This window comes from Geotrypetes seraphini, chromosome 3 (genome assembly GCF_902459505.1).
Source record: "Geotrypetes seraphini chromosome 3, aGeoSer1.1, whole genome shotgun sequence".
In the NCBI taxonomy this organism is placed as follows: domain Eukaryota; kingdom Metazoa; phylum Chordata; class Amphibia; order Gymnophiona; family Dermophiidae; genus Geotrypetes; species Geotrypetes seraphini.
Window position 1 is genome coordinate 380,292,095 of NC_047086.1, and position 22,376 is coordinate 380,314,470.

Below are 22,376 nucleotides of genomic sequence, written 5' to 3' on the forward strand. Positions count from 1 at the left end.
AGCCAGCCCGCACACGACTTCAGGAAATGTTCCAGCTGCTTGCTAAGAGAAAAGTCGCCAGTGAAGGTAAGGGCAAGGGAGGGAGGAAGATGCACAGACCGCGATGGGTGAGAGGGAGGGAGGTGGATGCTGCTGGAGACAGAGGACCCAGCTGAAATGAACCTTTTTAAAAAAAGATATATATTATTTCCCATAGAGCTTGGGGGGAAAAAAGGACACCAAAGCAAAACTGGCTGAGGAATAGGAAAGAGAAAGGGGAGAAGGTCAGACAGGTGAGCCAGATGCTGGAAGTGGGGGAAGAAAGAGGGAAAGAAGCTAGATGGGGTTGGAGAGGAGAGAGACATATTGGTGTGGAAGAGGAAGAGAGGGGAAATCTGGACACAGAAAGGTTAACAGAAAAAGAGGGGAAATTATGTGCATGGGGGCATAGGGACAGAAACATAAAGGGGAAATATACGGGAATGGTATATGGACACGGGGGGGGCAATGCCGGACACAGGAGGGATTATACAGATACAGAGGGGAGATATTAGAAATGGGGAAAATAGGAACACAGAAGGGAGATGGTTTGTGCAGATGGGATCAGATGGTTTGCGGGGATGGGATGGGGACAAGCTCACAGAGATGGGGCGGAGAAGGGGACAAATTTTTTCCCCGTGTCATTCTCTATTGGGAGTCAAATGTAAGAATAAAAAAATAGCAATTTTAGGGTTTTAGAGGAGGGGGACCCAAGCACTAACCCCAGAAACCACTAAAACTCCAAATTTCAGACCCTTCCTGATGCTCCCCATAGGGAATAATGGGAGTATTCTCTGTGACTTGAGGTGCCTGTTTGTCTAAATCAGCCTGGCTACAGGGAAAGGATTTCTGTCTCAGAAATTGCTCTCAGCTGGATGGACCACAGCCACCAACTCCCACCCCCAGGATTCCTCACGCAGTGATTGGGAGAAAAATTATGCAGCCGGCTCCTCGATACCCCTAGGGTTCTTACTCAGAGGCCTCACACCCTCTAATAAAATCAGGTGAGCTGCTCCCAGAGGGATGGACTCCAAGCTCCTAAAGGGATCCAAAGCAGATTGGCTCCGCAGGTACTCTGTGAGATTGGCCTTGGAGAATAAGTCTTCCCAGGTGGGAATGCGTCCCTTCCCCAATGGAGTATGCCCAAGCATGGGACCTCTGAGCACTGAAGCCATGAAGAATTTCAAAATCTGACAGAAAAACACCCACAAAAAATAAAGAAAAAACCCCCAGCAAAGCAAAACACACCTTCTGAGTTCCCTTACAGAAGGAATAACTGAGGAGGGTGTGGTACTCCACAGCAGAAGGGGAGAAATTTTCAAGTTCTTAAAGGGTATTTCCTTCTGCAGTTTGTGGGGAAATGGGAATCAACAGCTACAGTATAGATTTCTGTGTATCCGCAACAGAACAACTGTTAAAGCTAAGTAATTTATTTTCTAAGGAAAAGGAAAATATGAAATCACAAATGGGACTCTTGATTTTTAACAGAAAGAAGAAAAACAGATAAGTGCCTAGCAAAATGCCTTTTTCAATTTATTTTATGAAGGCAACCTGAAGAAGCCAAGAGAATTACATGAATAATTGAATCTATATAGCCCAACATTCTCAACAGGATCAATGCTGATATCTTCTGACCATCGTATAATTCCAGCACTATGTTCACTAAGGTAGTAACCCTTCCAGTAGGAAGAGGGCATGCACAACAGAGCTCCAATGAAGTCCAACTAAGGTGGGGGTAAGTGGAATTTTAATTAATTGTTGATGAATGTTATTTAATCCAGCATCTACATGGTCTTACTCATTCATTACTGAATTTTTTCCTTAAATGAGTTCTTGGCCAGTCAATCATCTAGATTAGAAATACATATGCTGGAGTAGAACGGGTACAAGTGGATCGATTTTTCATTCCATCAAAAATTACAAAGACTAGGGGACACTTGATGAAGTTACAGAGAAATACTTTTTAAAATCAATAGGAGGAAATTTTTTTTCACTCAGAGAACATGTTGCCAGAGGTTGTGGTAAGAGTGGATAGCATAGATGGTTTTAAGAAAGGTTTGGACAATTTCCTGGAGAAAAAGTCCATAGTCTGTTATTGAGAAAGACATGGGGGAAGCCACTGCTTGCCATGGATCGGTAGCATGGAATATTTCTACTCCTTGGGTTTTGGCCAGGTACTGGTGACCTGGATTGACCACCGTGAGAACAGGCTACTGGATTTGACGGACCTTTAGTCTGACCCAGTAAGGCTATTCTTATGTTCTTAACTTGCCCTCAATATGAAAGAGAACTGTTGAAATTCTGACATCATTGGAACTTCTTAGACGCAGGGCTGGGGTGAGATCCTGACACCTGTGGGTATCTGGAATTGTTGCTGTAGCATTGCCTGACCGCTGGGAATATCTTTGGCCTGAGGAGCCTGTGGATTTCTGGTGAAATCTGCAACTCCCTCCAGGGGTATGTAGAGGTTTGCTATACTAGAGAAACTTAGGATGGAGATCCGCCACACTAGCCATGAGGCCATCCAGCCTGTTGCCAAAAAGCATCTGGCCTTCAAAAAGTAGTCTGTTCAGTGTCATCTTAGAGATCAAATCTCTAGCCCAGTGACGAATCCAAAGCGTCCTGCAAGCCGACACTGCATAAGCCGAGACCTTACCTAGAACTCTTATGAGATCATACAAGGCATCCGCCATATACAGCTGGGGTCAGGAATTCTCCTCCACTGGGAGCATCTGGTGTAATCTTGTGTGACAGGCACATGCCACAAATGAGGCCACTGCAGCTGCCTTGATGCCCGAAGAAGCCATTTCAAAAACCTTCTTTAAGATAATGTCTACTCTGTGATCCTGGGAATCTTTAAGCATCACTCCCCCACCACTATGGAAATGAAAATGAAAATTGTTGGGGGCTCTGTCTCTCTCAGAAAGGTAAGATGAGCAGATAAAGAAAACTGTGTGGATTTCTGCAAGTCCCAGTTCGCGGGCATGGATTGAACACCTTGAGTACTAATTCCAGAGGGGATGTAACAGAAAACGACATTTAGCAGCACTATTGTACATTTTAGCACTGTAAATTAATTTGATAGTATTTTGGATCATCTGTAATCTATGAAGTTGGTATTTTGGAAAACTGTAAAGAAGAGAACTGCAATAAATCGATCATGAAATACCAAGAGTATGAATTAGTGTACAAAGGAAATTAATATCAAATAGGGAGCTGGCAGCTTATATTTGTCCAAGTGTATACAAAGGTTTTTATACAACAGATGAGATATGAGAAAGAAAAGAAAGACAATTATCAAAAATGATTGGTCTGTTGTTTCTCTAAGGCTGCAAAGGTAGCATCTGGGTTTTTTCCAAGCCTAGCCATCTTGTTTGCCTGAAACTTCAGGGGAAGCCATGGGAAGCTTCCAAGACTGTGTAAGAGCAGTATGAGAGGGGTGGTGAGGATGGAGACTTGCATCACCTAAATCAGGACCCAGCAGGGTCAAATCTATAAGCCTCACCTGTGTGAAGCAGAGAAAAGGTCTATTCCATGGATTTGGAAACTTGGGAACCAGCAGTTAAGGTTAACAAAGCTATGAGGCAAAAGCCTGCACTGCTGGCTGCATCAGCAAGAACAACTTCTGCTGGAGATAGAGAAAATACAGGAACTTTCCTATGAGCACCAGCAGGTTATACCAGTTATGTCACTGGAAAAGATCAGCTTCTCTACCTCCTTCTGCTGGCAAGAAGGAACAACACACCACTTTTAAGGATGGTACAGCCTAGATCAGAGGTTTTCAACCCAGTCCTCAGGGTACACCCAGCTAGCCAGAGTTTTCAGGATATCCTAAAGAGTGACTGGATGGATGCGCCCCGAGGACTGGGTTGAAAACCCTTGGCCTAGTTGCTAAGGAAAGTAAAAATAAGCCACACCAAAAAGTAATCATTTCAGAGTACTATGAACAAGATTATATTACAACCTGCTGTCTGGAGCGTTTGGTGTAAATTCGGTGGTAACTGAAGAACAAATTGAGCTGAACTGTTTTCTCTGAAGAAGCCTTCTGTTGCTTTTGACTGCATTATTTTGGATTCCCAAAGCTGAAAAACAGCAAGCGTCCAAACATCATATTCTTGTATCACACCTACTTGGCACAGTAGTTCAATTTAAATTCACGATGAGAAAATGACTAAGAAGATAATTTCAAAGGGTCACCTACAGTTAGACACCAGGATGATCTGCACCAATCACAAATTCTACATTGGCAACAACACCCTAATTGCTATTATAGAATACTAGCATAAGTCCACAATTATGCGCCTAACTTTAGGGACGAGCACTTCCTCCAGTTTGCTAGTTAGGCATGTTAAAATAGCATTCTAGAACCCATGTGTATAAGTGCAAGGCACACTCCTGAGCTGCCCATGATAGAATGCTAAGGACAATTAGGTGTAACGGCAAATTAATTCCAATTAGTGTTGATTAACAAGCGAGACACTTTCTATAACTTGTGCACACAACTTTGCGTACTAAGAGGAGAAATTCTGCATAGGACACCAGTCTCAGCAGTCACCTAACAAGCAGCTGGGACTTGCACACCAGCATCCTATACAGAATCGGCACCGATTAGAGAATCGCACCCGATCACTTGCCATAAGCTGACTGCGGCAAAGGAATCTTCCTGCCGCGATCAGCTGAACAGCTGCGGTAGAGGACCCCCTCCCCACAAAGTCCCCTGACAGGAGGTATGCTCACTCCCTCCTGCCAAAACTGCCAACAGCCCCCCTCAAGAAATCCCACAGCAAGAGGGGTGCCCACTCTCTCCTGCCCCCGAACCCTCCTCCTGAAGTACCCCAGCAGGAGGGATGCCCACTCCCTCCTGCCGCCATCACCCCTGGAACTTTCCAAACCCCCCAACCTGTGACACCTCCCACTTCAGACAGCCCCAGCACCCTGCCAAACCTGTAGACCACCCTGGAACACCTAAGGCCTCCTCCCATCCCTCCAAACCTTTTCTGAAGACATTCCAGCCGGAGGAATGCATACACCTTCTGGTTGGCAAGCCCACCGCTCCACAATGGCGGGCATTTCCCTTCTCATTTCATTCTGGGATGCACCGGGGAGGAGCCTAAGGTCCTGATTGGCTCAGGGGCCTTAGGTATCTAACCAATCGGCATCTTAGGCCACTCTCACTGCATCCCAGGATGTACTGGGAAGGAGGCCTAAGGCTCCGATTGGCCCAGGTGCCTAAGGCTCTCCCCTAAGGACCTTCCTCGGTGCAGCCCAGAATGTAGCAGAAGAAGAAGGCCCGCCATGTTGGAGCAGCGGGCCTGCCAGCTGGAGAGTGTATGCATTCCTCTGGCTGGACTGTCTTCAGGAAAAGTACGGGAAGCGGGTGTATGTGTGTGTGTGGGGGGGTCTACAAGTTAGCAAGGGTGGGTGTCACAGGAGGGAGTGGGTATCCCTTCTACTGGGGTACTTTGGGGGGCATCCCTCATGCCCCGCTGCTGCAAGGGCTTCGGATGGAGGGAGTGGGTAACCCTCCTGTAGGCCAATACCACCGGGGGGGGGGGGGAAGGGGGGTGTCATGGCCACTGAGATGGTCGTAGCAGGGGTATTCCCTGGTCACAATCAGCTCAGTGGCCATGTCTATCTGAAATGTAGGCCAGCATTTTGACAGCCTACATTTCAGGCATCTGTTACGGCCCTAGGGAGACACCTAGAGCCGCTTAAGTTCGCCCAAGACCACTTCCAGGTGAAACTACGCCCAGCCTTGGGCAAGCTTAAGTGTCCCAATGCGTCTCTCTTAACCATGACAACGCTTACAGTGTAGGTGCCTGCCTCTGGGTTGCTGGGTTTTTGTTTTTTTGTTTTTAAAGAAAACGTGCATCCCATTAGGCTGGTTAGACAGCGGTAGGACGCCTACCACCGCCACCTACAATCGTGACACTGTTTAAAGAATCTGCCCTTAAGTGCAAAATTATGTGCGCAAGTTTATAGCAATGAAATCATAAGTTAATCTTCTCAGATCAGTGTTGTACATTTTTGTTTCTACTAACTTAGAATGATTAGTCAATTGGAAACTTATTTCATTTTTGCTAATTTAATTAAAGTGGTCAACATGACCATTGCAAGCTGGCTCAGTTACTGAAATAGCACAGTTACTTACCGTAATAGTTGTTATCCAGGGACAGCAGGCAGATATTCTCAACATGTGGGTGACGTCATCCATGAAGCCCCGTAGCGGACAGCCTCGTAAACAGACTTGCTTGTAGAACTTTCAAAGAGTTCGCGAGTGCTGCACCACGCATGTGCGAGTGCCTTCCTGCCTAACGTTAGGTCGTGCATCTCCTGTGAGGTACCTCAGTTCAGATAGCTAGCTAAGAAATCAACCAGGGGAGGTGGGTGGGTTGTGAGAATATCTGCCTGCTGTCCCTGGATAACAACTGTTACGGTAAGTAACTGTGCTTCATCCCAGGACAAGCAGGCAGCATTTTCTCAACATGTGAGTGACCTCCAAGATAACCAGAATGGGATAGTGGGAGAGTTGGCAATTTAGGAGAATAAATGTTATAAAACTGACTGGCTAAAATGGCCGTCCCGTCTGGAGAAAGAATCCAGACAATAATGAGAGGTGAATGTATGAACCGAGGACCAAGTGGCAGCGTTGCAGATTTCCTCAATAGGAGTTGATCTGAGGAAAGCTACAGACGCCACCATAGCTCTAACTTTATGGCCCGTGACTCGACCCTGAAGAGGGAGACCAGCCCCAGCATAGCAGCCATCCAGTTGGAGATGGTATGCTTGGAAACAGGATGCCCCCAACTTATTTGTATCGAAGGAGATGAAAAGTTGAGGAGCAGTTCTGTGAGGTTGAGTGCGTTGCATGTAGAAAGCTAAAGCACGTTTACAGTCCAGAGTATGAAGCGCTATTTCTCCAGGATGAGAATGAGGTTTTGGAAAAAACACTGGAAGGACAATGGATTGATTGAGATGAAATTCCAAAACCACTTTAGGTAAGAATTTTGGATGAGTACGGAGGACCACCTTGTCATGATGGAAAACTGTGAAAGATGTATCTGTCACTAGAGCTTAGAGTTCACTGACTCGTCTAGCAGAGGTGAGTGCAATGAAAAAAACCACTTTCCAAGTGATGTATTTAAGATGAGCCAAATCTATTGGTTCGAATGGAGGCGGATTAACATTGAAAAGTCCTTTCATAAATCTGGAAACCACAGGATGAGCAGAGAGAGGTTTCCTTTCAATAGGCTGATGAAAAGCAGCAATGGCACTTATTGAGTCCAGAGTGAGATAAGTGCAGCAGATAATCCAAAACTGAAGACAAGGAGGTAGATTGTAGCTCCTTGTGATGGGTAGTACACCAAGTAGAAAATCTAGTCCATTTCTGGGTGTAACATTGTCTAGTGGATGGCTTCCTGGAAGCCTCTAGAATGTCCTGTACAGATTGAGAGAACTGTAGAGTGGCTGTTAGGTTGAGGCACCAAGCTGTTGGGTGTTAAGACTGCAGGTTGGATGAAGTAGAGACCCTTGACTCTGTGTAAGCAGAGAGGGAAATACTGGTAGAAGTACAGGCTCCCTGCTGCTGAGTTGAAGTAGAAGGGAGATCCAAGGTTGTCTGGGCCCGGACAGAATTCACCCAAGAATACTAAAAGAACTTAGAGACGAAATAGCGGAGTTACTGCAGCAGATTTGCAACCTATCCCTGAAAACAGGGGTAATATCGGAAGACTGGAGGATAGCGAATGTTACACCTATCTTCAAGAAGGGATCCAGAGGCGACCCGGGGAATTATAGACCGGTCAGCTTAACTTCAGTTCCGGGGAAGATGGCCGAATCATTAATCAAGGACAGTATCAGTGAGCACATAAAAAAAAATAAGCTGATGAGAACAAGCCAGCATGATTTCTGTACTGGAAGATCTTGCCAAACAAACCTGCTGCACTTCTTCAAGGGAATAAGTGAACATTTGGACAAAGGTGACCCTATAGACATAATATACCTGGACTTCCAGAAAGCCTTCGACAAGGTACCTCATGAGCGCCTTCTAAGGAAACTGTGGAACCACAGGGTGGAAGGGGACATACACAGATGGATCAGAAACTGGCTGGCAGGAAACAGAGGGTAGGAGTAAAGGGACACTATTCTGACTGGAAAGGGGTCACAAGTGGCATCCCACAAGGGTCAGTGCTGGGACCACTGCTATTCAATATATTTATTAATGACTTGGAAACAGGGACAAAGTGTGAAGTTATAAAATTTGCAGATGACACAAAAAAACTCTCCAGTAGAGGAATGTAAAGAACTCCAAAGGGACCTGAACAAACTGAGTGAGTGGACAAATAAATGGCAGATGAGCTTCAATGTGGAGAAATGTAAAGTTATGCACATAGGGAAAAGGAACCCGATGTATAACTACACAATGGAGGGGATGACATTGGGAAAAGGCAACCTAGAAAAGGACTTGGGAGTTTTGGTGGATAAAACAATGAAACCGGCAGCACAATGCGCAGCAGCCTCAAAAAAGGTGAACAGAATGTTGGGCATTTTCAAAAAAGGTATCACTACCAGAACCAAGGAAGTTATCCTCCCGCTGTACAGGGCAATGGTGCAACTGCATCTGGAGTACTGCGTCCAGTACTGATCGCTGTACCTAAAGAAAGATATGGCGATACTCAAGAGGGTCCAGAGAAGAGCAACAAAAATGAAAACCTCTCATATGCTGAGAGGCTGGAGAAGCTGGGGCTCTTTTCCCTGGAAAAGCGGAGACTTAGAGGGGATATGATAGAAACTTATAAGATCATGAAGGGTATAGTGAAGGTAGAGAAAGACAGATTCTTCAGACTGGCGGGGGCAACAAAAACTAGAGGGCACTCAAAAAATTGAAGGGAGATAGGTTCAGAACAAATGCTAGGAAGTTCTTCTTCACCCAGAGGGTGGTGGACACCTGGAATGCAATTCCAGAGGAGGTGGTTGAGCAGAGTACGATTTTGGGTTTCAAAAAGGGATTGGACGAGTTCCTGAAGGGAAAGGGGATCCAGGGGTACAATTAGAGGGTTATTATACAGTACAAAATGCTCTTGAGTAATAGATCACTACAGATCATTGACCTGGAGGGCCGCCACGGGAGTGGACTACTGTTATGATGGACCTATGGTCTGACTCGGCAGAGGCAATGCTTATGTGCTTAAGCTATCAGAATCATAGTGGCATGCTCCTTCTTGAGTTTGACAAGTCTTGAGAATCAGAGGGAATGGAGGGAACGCACAGAGAAACTGATTAGTCCATACCAGAATGAAAGCATCTGCCTCGAGGCGATGAGGAGAGTCTATCCTGGAGCAGAACTGGGGCAGTTTGTTGTTGTGTGGAGACGCAAAGCGATCTATCTGAGGAGTTCCCCATTGAGCAAAAATGTGATGGAGAGGCAAGGAATTGAGTGTCCATTCACGAGGTTGTAGAAGACGACTCAATTTATCCGCCAGACAGTCTTGCCGGCCTTGGATGTAGATAGCTCACAGGAAGATGTTGTGAAGGATTGCCCAATTCCAGAGCTTTAGAGCTTCCTGACAAAGAGGAAGAGATCCTGTTCCTCTCTGCTTGTTGACATAATACATGGCAACTTGGTTGTCTGTTCGAATGAGGACTACCTGGTCGTGAAGAAGGTGCTGAAAAGCTTTGAGAGCATTGAAGATCGCTCCGAGTTCCAACAGATTGATGTGACACTGACAATCCGTGCTGGACCAATGGCCTTGAGTACAGAGACCCCCAAGCGTAGGTTGAGGAATCTGTTGTGAGAACCTTTTGATGAATCTTTAATGTAAACCACTTGCATCCCATGTACTGACTAAACGTATCTTTATTGTAAACCGTTTCTATCCCATCTACTGTCAAATGTATCTTTATTGTAAACCGCTTCGAACTTCATGGTATAGCAGTATATAAGAAATAAATTATTATTATTATTATGAGAGGGTGTTTGAAACAGTAAACCTCTGGAAAGATTGGAAGAGAGCATCCACCAGTGGAGAGACTACCTCAACAAAGGAGTCACTGTAATGTGTTGAGAGTGGGTCGGAAGCTTGCTGCCACTGAAATGCCAGGGTCCACTGAGGAATTCTGAGGCGAAGTCTGGCAAAATGAGTCACATGAACTGTGGAGGCCATGTGACTGAGAAGAACCATCATTTGTCTTGCTGAGATTGATGTGAGGAAAGACACTCACTTACAAAGGTTAATGAGAGTATCCTGACGTGATTGAGGTAAAAATGCCCCAAGTTGAACAGTGTCCAGTATTGCTCCAATAAACTGTAGAGTTTGGGAGGGACATAACTGGGACTTTGGAAAATTGATTTTGAACCCAAGACTTTGGAGAAACACTATAGTCCGTTGAGTCACTACAATAACCTCCGGTTGAGACGATGCTTTGATGAGCCAGTCGTCCAGATATGGAAAGACTTGAAGACCCTGTGTCCCCAGGGCTGCAGCCACCACCACCAGGCACTTCGTGAAGACTCTGGGTTGATGAGGCAAGGCTGAAAGGAAGGACCCGGTACTGAAGATGTAGATTCCCCTCCCAAAATCTAAGGAATCTGCGAGAGGCTGGATGAATTGGAATACAAGTATAAGCCTCTTTGAGATCTAGGGAGCATAACTAATCGCCTTGATCCATCAGGGGATACAGTGTTAGAAGAGAGAGCATCCGAAACTTTTCTATAACAAGAAATTTGTTGAGAGCTCTGAGGTACAGGATAGGTTGCAAATCCCCCATCTTCTTTGGGACTAGAAAATAATGGGAATAACAGCCCGTGTCCCGTTGGGTCAAGGGGACCTCCTCGACAGCTCGGAGGCGAAGAAGAACCTGAGCCTCCTAAAGAAGAAGGGGAAGTTGCGACATGTTGGAAGGAAACTCTCTTGGAGGGAGATCTGGTGGAATTTGAAGAAATTGAAGCGAGTAACCCTCTCGGATGATGGTGAGAACCCAGAGGTCCGAAGTAATCTGCTCCCACTGTTCATAAATGTGATGAAGCCAATCTCCTATGGGGAGGAGAGAAGTCTGATGGATGAAGGTGGACGTTATGCTCAGACTTAGATTGTCAAAAAGACTGGGCAGGCTTAGCTGCAGCAGGAGTCTGGGTTTTTTCCGACGCTGCTGCTGTGGTTGTTTCTGAGGCAGAGGCCTGGAGAAAGCCAAAGTAGATTTCTGTGGATATCGACGTGGAGGTAGCCTATAAGGCTTGGAAGCTGGATGTTTAGCCTTAGGGCGAATCAAAGAGGCAAATGACCACTCATACTCTGAAAGACGCTTAGTGGCAGCCTTTATGGAGTCTTCAAAGAACTCATTACCTTGACACGGTAAATTGGCTAGACGATCCTGTAAATTAGGATCCATGTCCACAATGCATAGCCAAGCCAGACGTCACATTGCCACAGCAAAAGCAGTGAGACGAGATGACATTTCAAACGCATCATAAGTGGATTGAAGCATGAAGAGACGTATTTGGAAGAGGGTCTGCTGAAGTTGTTGAAACGCAGGCAACCGATGTTCAGCCAGATCAGGAAAGAAGTAGGGCATGGTCTTAATGCATTACTTTAGGTAGGATGTGAACATGAAATTTTAATTCAAGATCCTGTTTGCCATCATGGAATTTTGATATAGACGGCGTCCAAATTTATCCATCGTGCGTCCCTCTCTGTCTGAAGGAACAGCAACATAAACCTTGGTGAAATTAGATTTTTTAAGAGATGTTTCTACCACTAAGGATTGGTGAGACAACTACGGCTTCTCAAACCCTTTCCAAGGAACCGTGCAGTAACGAGATTCCATTTTAGAGGTGATAGCCGGGATTGAATAAGGAGTCTCGAGATTCCTGAGAAAAGTTTGTTTCAAAACAGGATTCATAGGAAGTCTCATGGTGTCCTTTGGCGGATGTGGCAATTCCATCTCAGCCAAATACTCAGGAGTACATTTCCCCCTCCGCATTCGCAAATTCCGTATCTACAGATTCGGTTATTTGCAATTTTTGACCAAAAAATAAATTTTAATTTTTCAACCTTTTATTTAGCCCTGTAAGCCCCCCCCCCCCAAGCCTTACCTGGTGGTCTAGCGGTTTTTCAGGCAGAAGTGATCGTCCCACGCTCCTCCTCCGTGCAGATCGCTCACAGGAAATGGCTCGAGAGACTACGGGAGCTCGCATGGGGCAGGAGCGTGGGAAGATCGCTTCTGCCTGAAAACCTGCTAGACCACCAGGTAAGGCTTAAGGGGGGGGGGGCTTACAGGGCTAAAATTAGCCATGGGAAGCCGGGGATAAGGGCCAAATACTATTCGCGGTTTTTCCATGTTTGCGTGCCGGCTCTGCCCCTAACCCCCGCGAATACGGAGGAGGAAGTGTATACTTAGACTCAGATTGAAGATCAATCTGAAGAGCCTTACTCATGTCAAAAATGAATCTTGAAAAGATGTGGATTTTGAAGTCAAAAATTCCTCAGGAAGAGAAGTGGAGCGAGACTGAGGCTCCGCTGAATAAGAAGGAGAAGCCTTCCTGGAGTATTGAGAAGGAAGGTCTCTATCCAAAGTAAGAGTCACAGAAGAAGCTCCGCTGTATGATATATGCAGAGTCAGAGAGTACTTACGTTTGAGAAGTCTCGATGGAGAAGTCCCAGAAGTATGAGGAATTGACAGCCTCGATTCGTGCCTCGTAGAGACAGGCGAAGGAGGATCTCTCTTAGATGGTCTCGAGGAAGGAATCCGGGACCTGGATGTGTCTCGAGGCAGAGAAGTACGAGACGTTGAAAGCTTCGAAGTTTGAGACCTATACCTAAGCTTGGAAGGGGTCTCGATGGGCCTCGACGAATGAGGCATAGGAGACTCTGTACTCTTCCGAGGAGACTCTTTACTCTTCTTCAAAGCCAGGTGCCTCGAGGACGAGGAGTGCTTCGAGTGAGACCTCAATCGAGGCTTCTCCACCATGTCTCGAACAGGTTGAGTAGCTGGAGACCCGGACCTGGAAGGACGAGGTGAGGAGTCACTGGAGCACAAAGACCGGGACCGAAGAGGTTTTGCTCTTGGTGCCTCGACAGTATGCTCAGGCTGGCTCGCAGAAAGCAGGGCCGAGGCAGGGGTAAGCTTGGCCAAAACAGTGCTAAGCTGCGTGGTCAATATGGCTTGCAGCATGTCCTCAAAGACAGGCACCGAGACCAATGACTCTAGTCTGGAAGGTGCAGCAGAGCGCTCCATAGAGGGCGACCTTGAAGATGAGTATTCCCTATGTTTGGAGGCACATTTAGGAGGAGGTCTCGTAAAGGCTGGCAAGACTACACTCGTTGCCTGGATTGCCTGAGACTTAGCTGGAGGCTTCTTAGGTAGCGTACCTGCGGAGGGAAGAAGAGACTTGCCTGAGGACGAGACCTTTAGAGGCACAGCAGACGAGGCTTTCGAGGACGAGGGTGACTTGCTCGAGGTCGAGGACTTGGGGGTCGAGGCCTTTTCTGCAGAGAGCTCCATAGGACCAAAGAGCTCCAGGATCTTGGCACGACGCTTCCGGAAAGCTCAGTTTTGAAGGGTAGCACAGCGTGGGCAGTACTCAGGACAATGTTCAGGCCCCAAGCACTTAATACACCAAAGATGGGGGTCGGTAAGAGAAATCACCCGATTACACTGGCTACACTTCTTAAACCCGGTAAGAGGCCGGGACATAGAAGAAAATATGGCCACAACCAAATGAGGGCTGGCGGCAGGGACTGAGCCCAAGCCCCGATGGACGAGAACTGCCGGAAGAAAAATAAAAAGGTTTTTTTTGGGGGTTTTTTTAAAGAGACACGCTGCACAGCGACTATAAGAAAGAAACAAATAAAGAAAAAAGAAAGCCGCGGTACGAGAAGGCAACTCAAAAATCGGCAGAGCTGAGAAACAGGTGCTTCTAGGCTCCACGGAAAACTGAGAACTGAAGTATCTCACAGGAGATGCATGACCTACGTTTGGCGGGAAGGCACTCACACATGCGCGGTGCAGCACTCGAACTCTTTGAAAGTTCTACAAGCAAATCTTCTTGCGAGGCTGTCTGCTACGGGGCTCTGTGGATGATGTCACCCACATGTTGAGAATATGCTGCCTGCTTGTCCTGGAATAATCATTATATCAAATAACAACCAAAAATGGTTTTAAAAGACTGCTACTTGATCAAAATATGGCACCTAGGTTCATTCCTGGTAAGAAAAAGTTTGAATGTTATATCTACACTTGAGGAGCAATTCTACTTTCAATTACTGAATATATGTCATTTATGCTATGGTGTTTGAATCAAAAGCCATTATATTTGAGAATTCCTCTATTTATCAAGCAAATTTAGTTCAATGTGTTCCTTCTCAGGCAATGCACTCAACAATTTTTGCTTCAATTGCCATCACTAAGTAGTATTCGTTTGTCATCAATAAGAAACAGAGGATTGTTATAAAACATAGAAAATGACAGCAGATAAAGACCATATGGATTATCCACTCCACCCATCCTACCATCTACCATCCTTTTCTCTTGCTTAAAATCCTATGTGCTTGTCCCATGTTTTCTCATATTCAGAAAAGAGAAACAGGCCTTTTCCTATGATAAGAGAAAAAGGGCTCTAAGAAAATATGTAGTATATTAATTAATAACCTGAAGGAGAAAATATCAGTTATAAGCCACCACTGCAGTTCAAAGAGCCAACTGAATAAACATGTTATGACTTGGCCTATCATTCAAGCTCTATTAATGTACAATCACACACCCTCCCAAAAGAGCAAAGTTACTCACCTGTAGCAGGAGTTCTCCGAGAAGAATACATTCACACATAAGGGCGAAATCATCTGATGAAGCCTGGTATGGGAAAATCCAGCTTTAGGAGACCTACCATAGATGCACCAAGCGGAACCAGCCAGTCTATTAGAATGCTATCTCAATCACCCAAACCCTCTTCATTAGGGCTGATTTCTTTCCCAGGGACCTCCCCAACTGCCCTATCCCTGCTCCTGAAAAGGAACGTCCACCTGGGACTCTTGTTTTGGTAGTGGCCCTCCTCCCCACATGAATAACATCTCAATCCAGGACACACACTAGTCCTAGGTTTGGGGTCAGGGCCTTCCCACTTCATCCTCCCAGGTTCCCAGGTTTTAGAGCTCATTCTGCCTCCCCAAGAACTCTCTTCTTTAACCACTGGAGTTTTGGGTTTGCTCTTCCCTTCTACAGGGTTGACAGAGGGTCTCCTTGCTAAAGGTTCCTCCTTTTCCTTTCAACCCTCATCTGCTTCCAGATAGCGATCTGCTAAGAGTACTGCTTCATCCAGTGACCCCAGTTTTTGCCTGATCACCCAGGTCTTTATTAATGGGTGAAGGATGTGCAAAAACTGTTCCAGGACTATTAACTGGGTTACTTCTAGTCCTGTATTAACTGGGTTACTTCTAGTCCTGTTTGTCTCTCTGAAGGCGAGATCCCCCAGACGCTGAGCCACTGTTCTTGGCCTTTCCCCTTTCTGAATGGTTTGGCCTCTAAACTTCCTTCGATACTTCTCTTTGGTGAGGCCTAATCTGTCCTGTATAGCTGCCTGCATAGTCCAGGGCTTTTGTACTGTCCAAAGCCCTATAAGATGCTTGAGCCTCCCTGGACAAATATGGGGCAAGGCGAATAGTTCACGGTTCTAAGGGCTAACCTGTAATAGTGGCTACCTGCTCAAAAGTCACAAGAAAAGCCTCTGGATCGTCTTCAGATCCCAACATTGTGAGGACTAGCCCCTTTTGCCACTCTACTCTTTGAGCTCCAACCCCATCAGTTGCAAGTCCCCTTCTGAGCTCCTTGGTACCTCTTTTTGTTGTAATCCAGCTGCAAAGTTCCTGAGCACCCGGGCTTGTATTTCCACTAATTGCAAAAGTGGTTGTTGCTGCAGGGCCTGTTGTTCCAGGGCTTTGATGAGCTGTCTATCCGCCACCTCCTGCTGGGCATTCAGCTGCTCCAACATCCACTTCATTAGTCCCTCCGAGGCCATGGTCCTGGGGAACAAACAAAAAGAAAAGAAACCCAAGTGCAAATCTCTTAAGCAAACTCGCACTTCTGTCCGAAATTGCACCCTCCCCCTCGAGCACACTCTCCCCAAGCTTAGGTACCCTTTATCTTTGGATGCTAGGTAAGAGCGCCTTCCCCAAGGGGCTACAATCCACAGTTTAGTCTGGTGGTTTCTCGATCCCACTTCTGAAACCAAATGTCATGTCTCTGGCCCTGCCTCCCGAGGATGTAGGCCATGTATTCGTTCACCTACTACCCAAGGGTGTAGGCCAAGTATCCTTCCACCGCCTACCGAGGATGTAGGCCGAGTGTCCTTTCACTGCCTACCGAGGATGTAGGCCGAGTATCCTTTCACCGCCTACCCGAGGGTGTAGGTCAAGGTCCTAGTTATCCTGAGCACATATGCTCAGTGCAGGTTGCAGGTTTACCGAAGGTTAGGCACTAGGTCAGCATGCCTCCCTTTGAAGGTTGCCCAGAGTTCTTGTTTCCAAAAGCTTAAAATATGCTCCTTTCTGCTGGGAGCCCATTAATCCCCCTCAAAATGACCCATTACAGTTGAAGGAGTCCAAGCTAAAGCTCCTCTCCCTATCAGGAGTCCAGTTTAAGGCTTCAGGAGTCTCTTTTTTTTTTTTAATAAATTACCACTTTTCTGTGCAATTCACTTCTTATGCAAATTAGGATGCAAATCAGTTATTCAAGTTCAATGGCAATGTCATCCAGTCTTTACTACTGGGCAACACAATACTTCGGGGAAACAGGAGTAGCTGGTTCCTAACACCACCCACCTAGTCTTCCACTGTGACTAGAACTACCCCATTAGGAACTAGGTTGACCCGGCTACTCCCTGTTTCCCCCCTTTCCTCCCTGTTACCTATTGCCTACCTTTTAGGGAAATCTTGGGAGGGGTAGACTTGGGGGTAGTCCTCCCTCGAGGAAGTACTCCCTCAAATGATGGGACTTACATTCCATCACAGCACCCAAGAAAGGAAGTTAAAGCTAACAAACTTCCAGCAGTCACAGTGCTGTACCTACCTCTGTTACGTGAAGGAGGAGTTGCAATATGGGGGAGAGAAGTCAGTAACCCTTTCCTTTCCTGTTTGCTACACTAGGAAAGAGGAGGGGATAAAAGACGGCATGGTTAGGCCATATGGTCTTTTTCTGCCTTCATTATTTTTTCTATGCAATCCCTAGTGGCAGTCTTGCAGTACTACTGCTAAGGGTCAAGTGGCAACATTTTGATCTCATTACAAGACTGGAGCAACAGGGGTGCCAGATTATTTCTCTACTTATTGAAGGGGGCCAGTTTAGGTACACAAGAATATGAACAGACCCTCAGTTCCAAGGCCTGATATTGTTTGGTCTAAATAACTATGTGGACAGTACCCCCCCCCCCAGCTCTTAATTCTATGTCAGAAGAGATCAAGGAAAAGAAATCTAACACAAAAGCATAGTTAATATTAAAGGCCTTGAGGAGCATTTTGACCTCTTACTAAATTGGTAAGATGATGGCCAAAAGTCTCCCCAAATTACAAGTGACTGGCCATTTTATTGGTATAATGACATCATCAATTAATTCATTATTAAACATACCTAGTTGGTATATCTTCCAATTACAATCCATTTACAAATTGCATACTTCAGCAATATTCTATTGGTTCTATTCAAGTTAATCATACTTCATTAGTTCTTTTCCTTAGCAACAAGCAATGACTTAACTCATCACATGCTATTGGTTTCATCTGTCAGCAATAGAAGGAAGTGAACAACATGTTCATTGAGGACATGCTGACCTTGTTGACATCTATTGCAGAAAAAAGAAAAGAAAAAAACCAAGCCTCGGACTACTGTAGAAAGGACAACAAAAAGAGGCTCTGGAGATGTCACAACCAATTTATGGATACAAGTCTTTTATTTCAAGTGGAAAAAATTAAAATTTTAAAAACAGGGACTTTTGTTTTGTTTTTAAAATTTTAATTTTTTCCACTTGAAATAAGACTTGTATCCATAAGTTGGTTGTGACATCTCCAGAGCCTCTTTTTGTTGTCTTGACATCTACTGCAAACATCTATTTTACAAAAACTCTCTCATTTGCTAGACAATACTTCTGTAGGTATCACATGATTTCCCCTAACTCTACAAGTGACAAATATGTTAGTGTGACCCTTAGCTTATTTTCAGGGAACAGTTATGTTATGGCTTCAGCATCCTGTTCCAGACATGAAACCAAAATATATTTATCTTTCTGGTTCAGTGGTAAACAATATATACTGTACGTGCAGTGGTCTCAAACTCGCGGCCCGCAAGGTACTATTTTGAGGCCCTCGGTATGTTTATCATAATCACAAAGTAAAATAAAAGTTTCTTGATCATATATCTCTTTAGCTATAAATTACAATATTATTATTATTAAGACTTAGCCAAAAGGAAAGATTTATAAACTATAAAGAGTTTTACCTCATGCAAAATTGTCATTTATTTAATAAGACATTAACTATTTTTTCTGAGGCCCTCCAAGTACCTACAAATCCAAAATGTGGCCCTTCAAAGGGTTTGAGTTTGAGACCACTGCTCTATGTGCTATCCAAATTATGGTATGTCACAAGCCCCTGAAGCACGTCTATTATTCAGCTACATCTTTTTGTATGTTGGTGTTTTTTAAGGTCTAATGTATACTGGTTATCCCCCCCTTATATTCTGCTTAATACAATTAGCGCACTCAATACATTTACATTACTGCAGCTAGAACAAGCTATCAGCAATTTAAAAAAATTGCTGCAGATATTATTAACCAGCAATACTAGTAAATTTTGTGTAGCAAAATGCATCTATCAAAAGTTCAGATAATATCCCACTTAATTGGTAACCAGTATAATGGATTTAAGCAAAGTGAAACTCGATTCCAAGTTTTGCTGACCATAATTTCTGCAGCAGTCCTTTGAATTAGCTGCAACTTTCTAAAGTTTTCATGTTAATCTCACATATTCTGCATTGCTATTATCTAAGTGGGACAGAACCACCACTTGCATTATCTGTCAAGTTTAATTGGGAATCTGTTTAAATTGTTTTTAAAGGTGAAATTTTAAAAATACCCATTTACCTGCTTCAAGTCTTTCAGCACCTGCTCATCTACGCCTTCTTCTACAAAAAGATCACTCACAGCATCAATTACATCTTCAATGATAGATCTGTAAAGCTTAGGCTGTAGAAAAATACACTGTTTTAAAGTCTGCTGAAATATCTAAATGATATAACTGTAAATGGACAATGAAGTCAAATTTTTTTTAAAAAATCATTCTTTAGTGAGCGAGGCCTACTAACACTGAATAAAAATAGTAATCAGCCATTCTCTTAGGCTTCCGTGGCTGGCATCATGATTGTAGCAGGCTTCTGGGTCTTGCCGCGTCTGTGTAGAAAGAATTGACGTTTCAAGCATCATGCTGTGGCTCAGGGTATGCTGTGAGGTCTTTTTATATATTGGGTTCATGGACCTGATTGAGAACTGGGAAGACTGCTGGTCAGAATTTGAATTTTGGCAGGAAAGTTCATTGGAAATCCAAGTTTGAATGTTGAGTATTGGTGGGAGCATTCAGGACCCAAGAAGTTTTCAGAAAGAAAATGACACCTTCCAGGACACTTTTCTTGTTAATGGCCATAGCAGAAGGGCCACCTCCCAAGCCCTAAAATTTATGGACAAACTGACCCAGAAAACCAGCAACGACCACCAACCACTAGAGGACAATACTGCATCAGAACAAAAAATGGTAGTGCTCCATTATGTCCAAGAAGTAACAGAGCGCATAGGAAAACTACACTTCTCCCTCCAAATTCACAATGGATATGGGCAAAACTAGGCCACAAATACGAAAAAAACACAAATAATTTTTTCTGTTCTTGAAAGGAGAGGCAATACCAAAGGAAGTGTTTGAAAAAAAAAAGCTAATTTCTCTCTCTGCACTGGTGAATAAAGTGCTGGAAAAAAGCTAATTTCTCTGTCTGCACGGGTGAATCAAGTGATGGACAAAAACGAATTTCTCTCTCTGCACGGATGAATCAAGTGCTGGAAAAAAGCAAGTCATTCTCCAAAAAATGCTTATGCAAATGAGGTTGGCAGAGAGTAGCAAAGACTCTTTAAATCTGCATGTGCCCATCACTGGTTTCAGTGATGGGCACATGCGCAGAATAAACAAAAAAAACCAACCCCACAACAGTGGGATGCCCAATGTCTCCCACTGCCAAACACCACCCCACACAACTCCTTTCGGCAGTGGGAGCAATATCCAATCTCTCCCACCTGCCCGCTCACAGCGGGAGAGATGCCCAATCTTTCCCACCCAACCGACACACATCTCCATCTCTCCTCAGCGGCAGGAGAGTTGCCCACGCTCTCTCACTGCCACTCAACCACCACCACTCTTACCTTATTTTCAGATGGCTGGCCAGAGGGATGACCCGCCTCTTCAAAATAGCATGCCTTCCCCTCCCTGATGCAATCTGGGACGCACCGGGGAAAGGCCTGAGGCTCTGATTGGCCCAAATTGTTTAAGGTCCCTCTTATGGGTGGGGCCTTATGTGTCTGGGCCAATCAGAGCCTCGGGCCCCTCCTTGGTGCATCCCAGGATTCACTGCCTGCCATTTTGCAGAGGTGGGCCAGCTGGCAGGAGGGAGTATCATTTACTATATTACCATACAGGTAGTGAAGGTTTTAGTGCATATCATCACTGAAAGTGATTTTAGCATGCAAAAAGTCAACACAAGATCAGAATATAAGGCTAAGGCTAAGACTAGTACAGATTTTTTTTTTTTTTTTTTTTACATTGGCTGCAGAACAGGAAGAAGGAAAGAGCAGAGAGGAATTCACAGTTTAATGTCAGACTGCTTAACCCTTTCAGGACCATAAGGATCGTAGGCCAATTTTTGTGGTTTTGACGACATTTTTATGGTAAAAAGGGCTTGCAGATGCCAAAAAATTGATTTTTTTTTGTGAAATATCATTATTTTTATTTAAAAAAATCACACTTCTGGCTTATGGACAGTGTGGCAAGTGAATCTTCTCGTCAATCTGGCAACGATGCTAATGAATGAATGTCGGAACCAGTTTGTTTACATAAAGGCAGTATCATATGGAATCCGTACATATCAAATTTAGAACTGTAGACTATCCCAATCAAAATTTATAGGATTTTAAAGTTATGGGACAAATATGTCCCTTGGTCCTGAAAGGGTTAAATCCCTTCCTTTAAAATGGACTTCTTAGTGAGGCCTTAGGAAGTGCATGGAAGAAAGTTAGACACTTTTTTCAACTCCCACTCACAGTAAGATACCGATGTCCATCCTATCATTCTCTCTACAAGGAACTCCCCATCCCCACTCTGTCCCATTTGTTCTATCTATCCTAATTAGATTGTAAGCTCTTCTGAGAAGAGACAGTCTATTACATTCAGCGTATGTATATACAGGGTTACCACAGGGCTCCAGAAAAAGGAGCACGGATTGAGACATCCGGGTTTTACTTCCACCGAAAGCAATGGAAATAAAATCCGGATGCTTCAATCCGTCCTCCTTTTTCTGGATAACCCTAAGCGTAGGCCTTTCAGCGCTACAGAAATGATAAATAGTAGTGGACGTCGGAGGAGGAAATAAATCCATATCAATCGGTTCTCCCAGTAAGAAGGCAAAACCGTTTCCTTACCACGGGGTTTGAGTTGGCCGTGTGAGCCATGCTTTGCTGATCCACTCGAGAAATCCAGAACGGAGAAAACCGCCAAGCGCAGACGTCCTCGCGGCCGCCGCCACCCGCCCCTGCAGAGCCAGAGCGGCTAAGACACGCGCCAGCGGAAATATCGCGAGACCTTGTCCGAGCTTTCGGGCTGTTGTGGTGAATGGCGCGACGGAAGGCTATCCGGGTTGTGTTGTATAACTTTTTTTTTTAATTGTTTACTACCATAAAACAATAAACATATTGAACAATAACAAAAAAAAAAATTCCGCCGCTTTGAACGTTTTTTGTTGGTTTTTTTTTTTTAAAAATATATATATATAAAAAGGATACGAGAGGATATGGCATCGTGGAGGTGGAAAGTGTGACTAAGACGTGGGAGAGCTGGCGTGAGCGCGCAATTAACACGAAGGACGTTCGGGACTCCGGGATGCTGAAGAATGTTTTAAGCAGGCAAGAGGGATCAGCGATTGCTTAGTTAATCTGTGTTCTGCCTAGGATTCAGTGGGTGCTAAATACTTGGGATTGCCGAACAATGCAAAATTACTTCTCTGTGGGATGCAATGAAGGAACTTGCTAAAGTGTCGAGAATTGGTGCTGGGAGTGCTTGAGCACC

At 44.8% G+C, this 22,376-nt stretch overlaps 1 protein-coding gene across 4 annotated transcripts in view; it reads right to left on the reverse strand.

The window, feature by feature from the left end:
- GTF2A1L (general transcription factor IIA subunit 1 like) overlaps positions 1-21,946 on the reverse strand; it is a 175,061-nt gene extending 153,115 nt beyond the window's left edge. For 2 of the 4 annotated variants that reach the window (XM_033937756.1, XM_033937755.1), the window contains exons 1-4: positions 21,734-21,758; positions 19,142-19,243; positions 15,845-16,031; positions 3,983-4,100 (exon numbers count right to left, since the gene is read on the reverse strand). In XM_033937756.1, coding sequence (XP_033793647.1) covers positions 3,983-4,100; positions 15,845-16,027 — 301 coding nt within the window. In that variant the 5' untranslated portion in view covers positions 16,028-16,031; positions 19,142-19,243; positions 21,734-21,758. Of the gene's footprint in view, positions 1-3,982; positions 4,101-15,844; positions 16,032-19,141; positions 19,244-21,733 lie in introns of all 4 variants that reach the window. The other 2 variants (XM_033937753.1, XM_033937754.1) reach the window with 2 other exon arrangements.
- Positions 21,947-22,376: the final 430 nt, after the last annotated feature.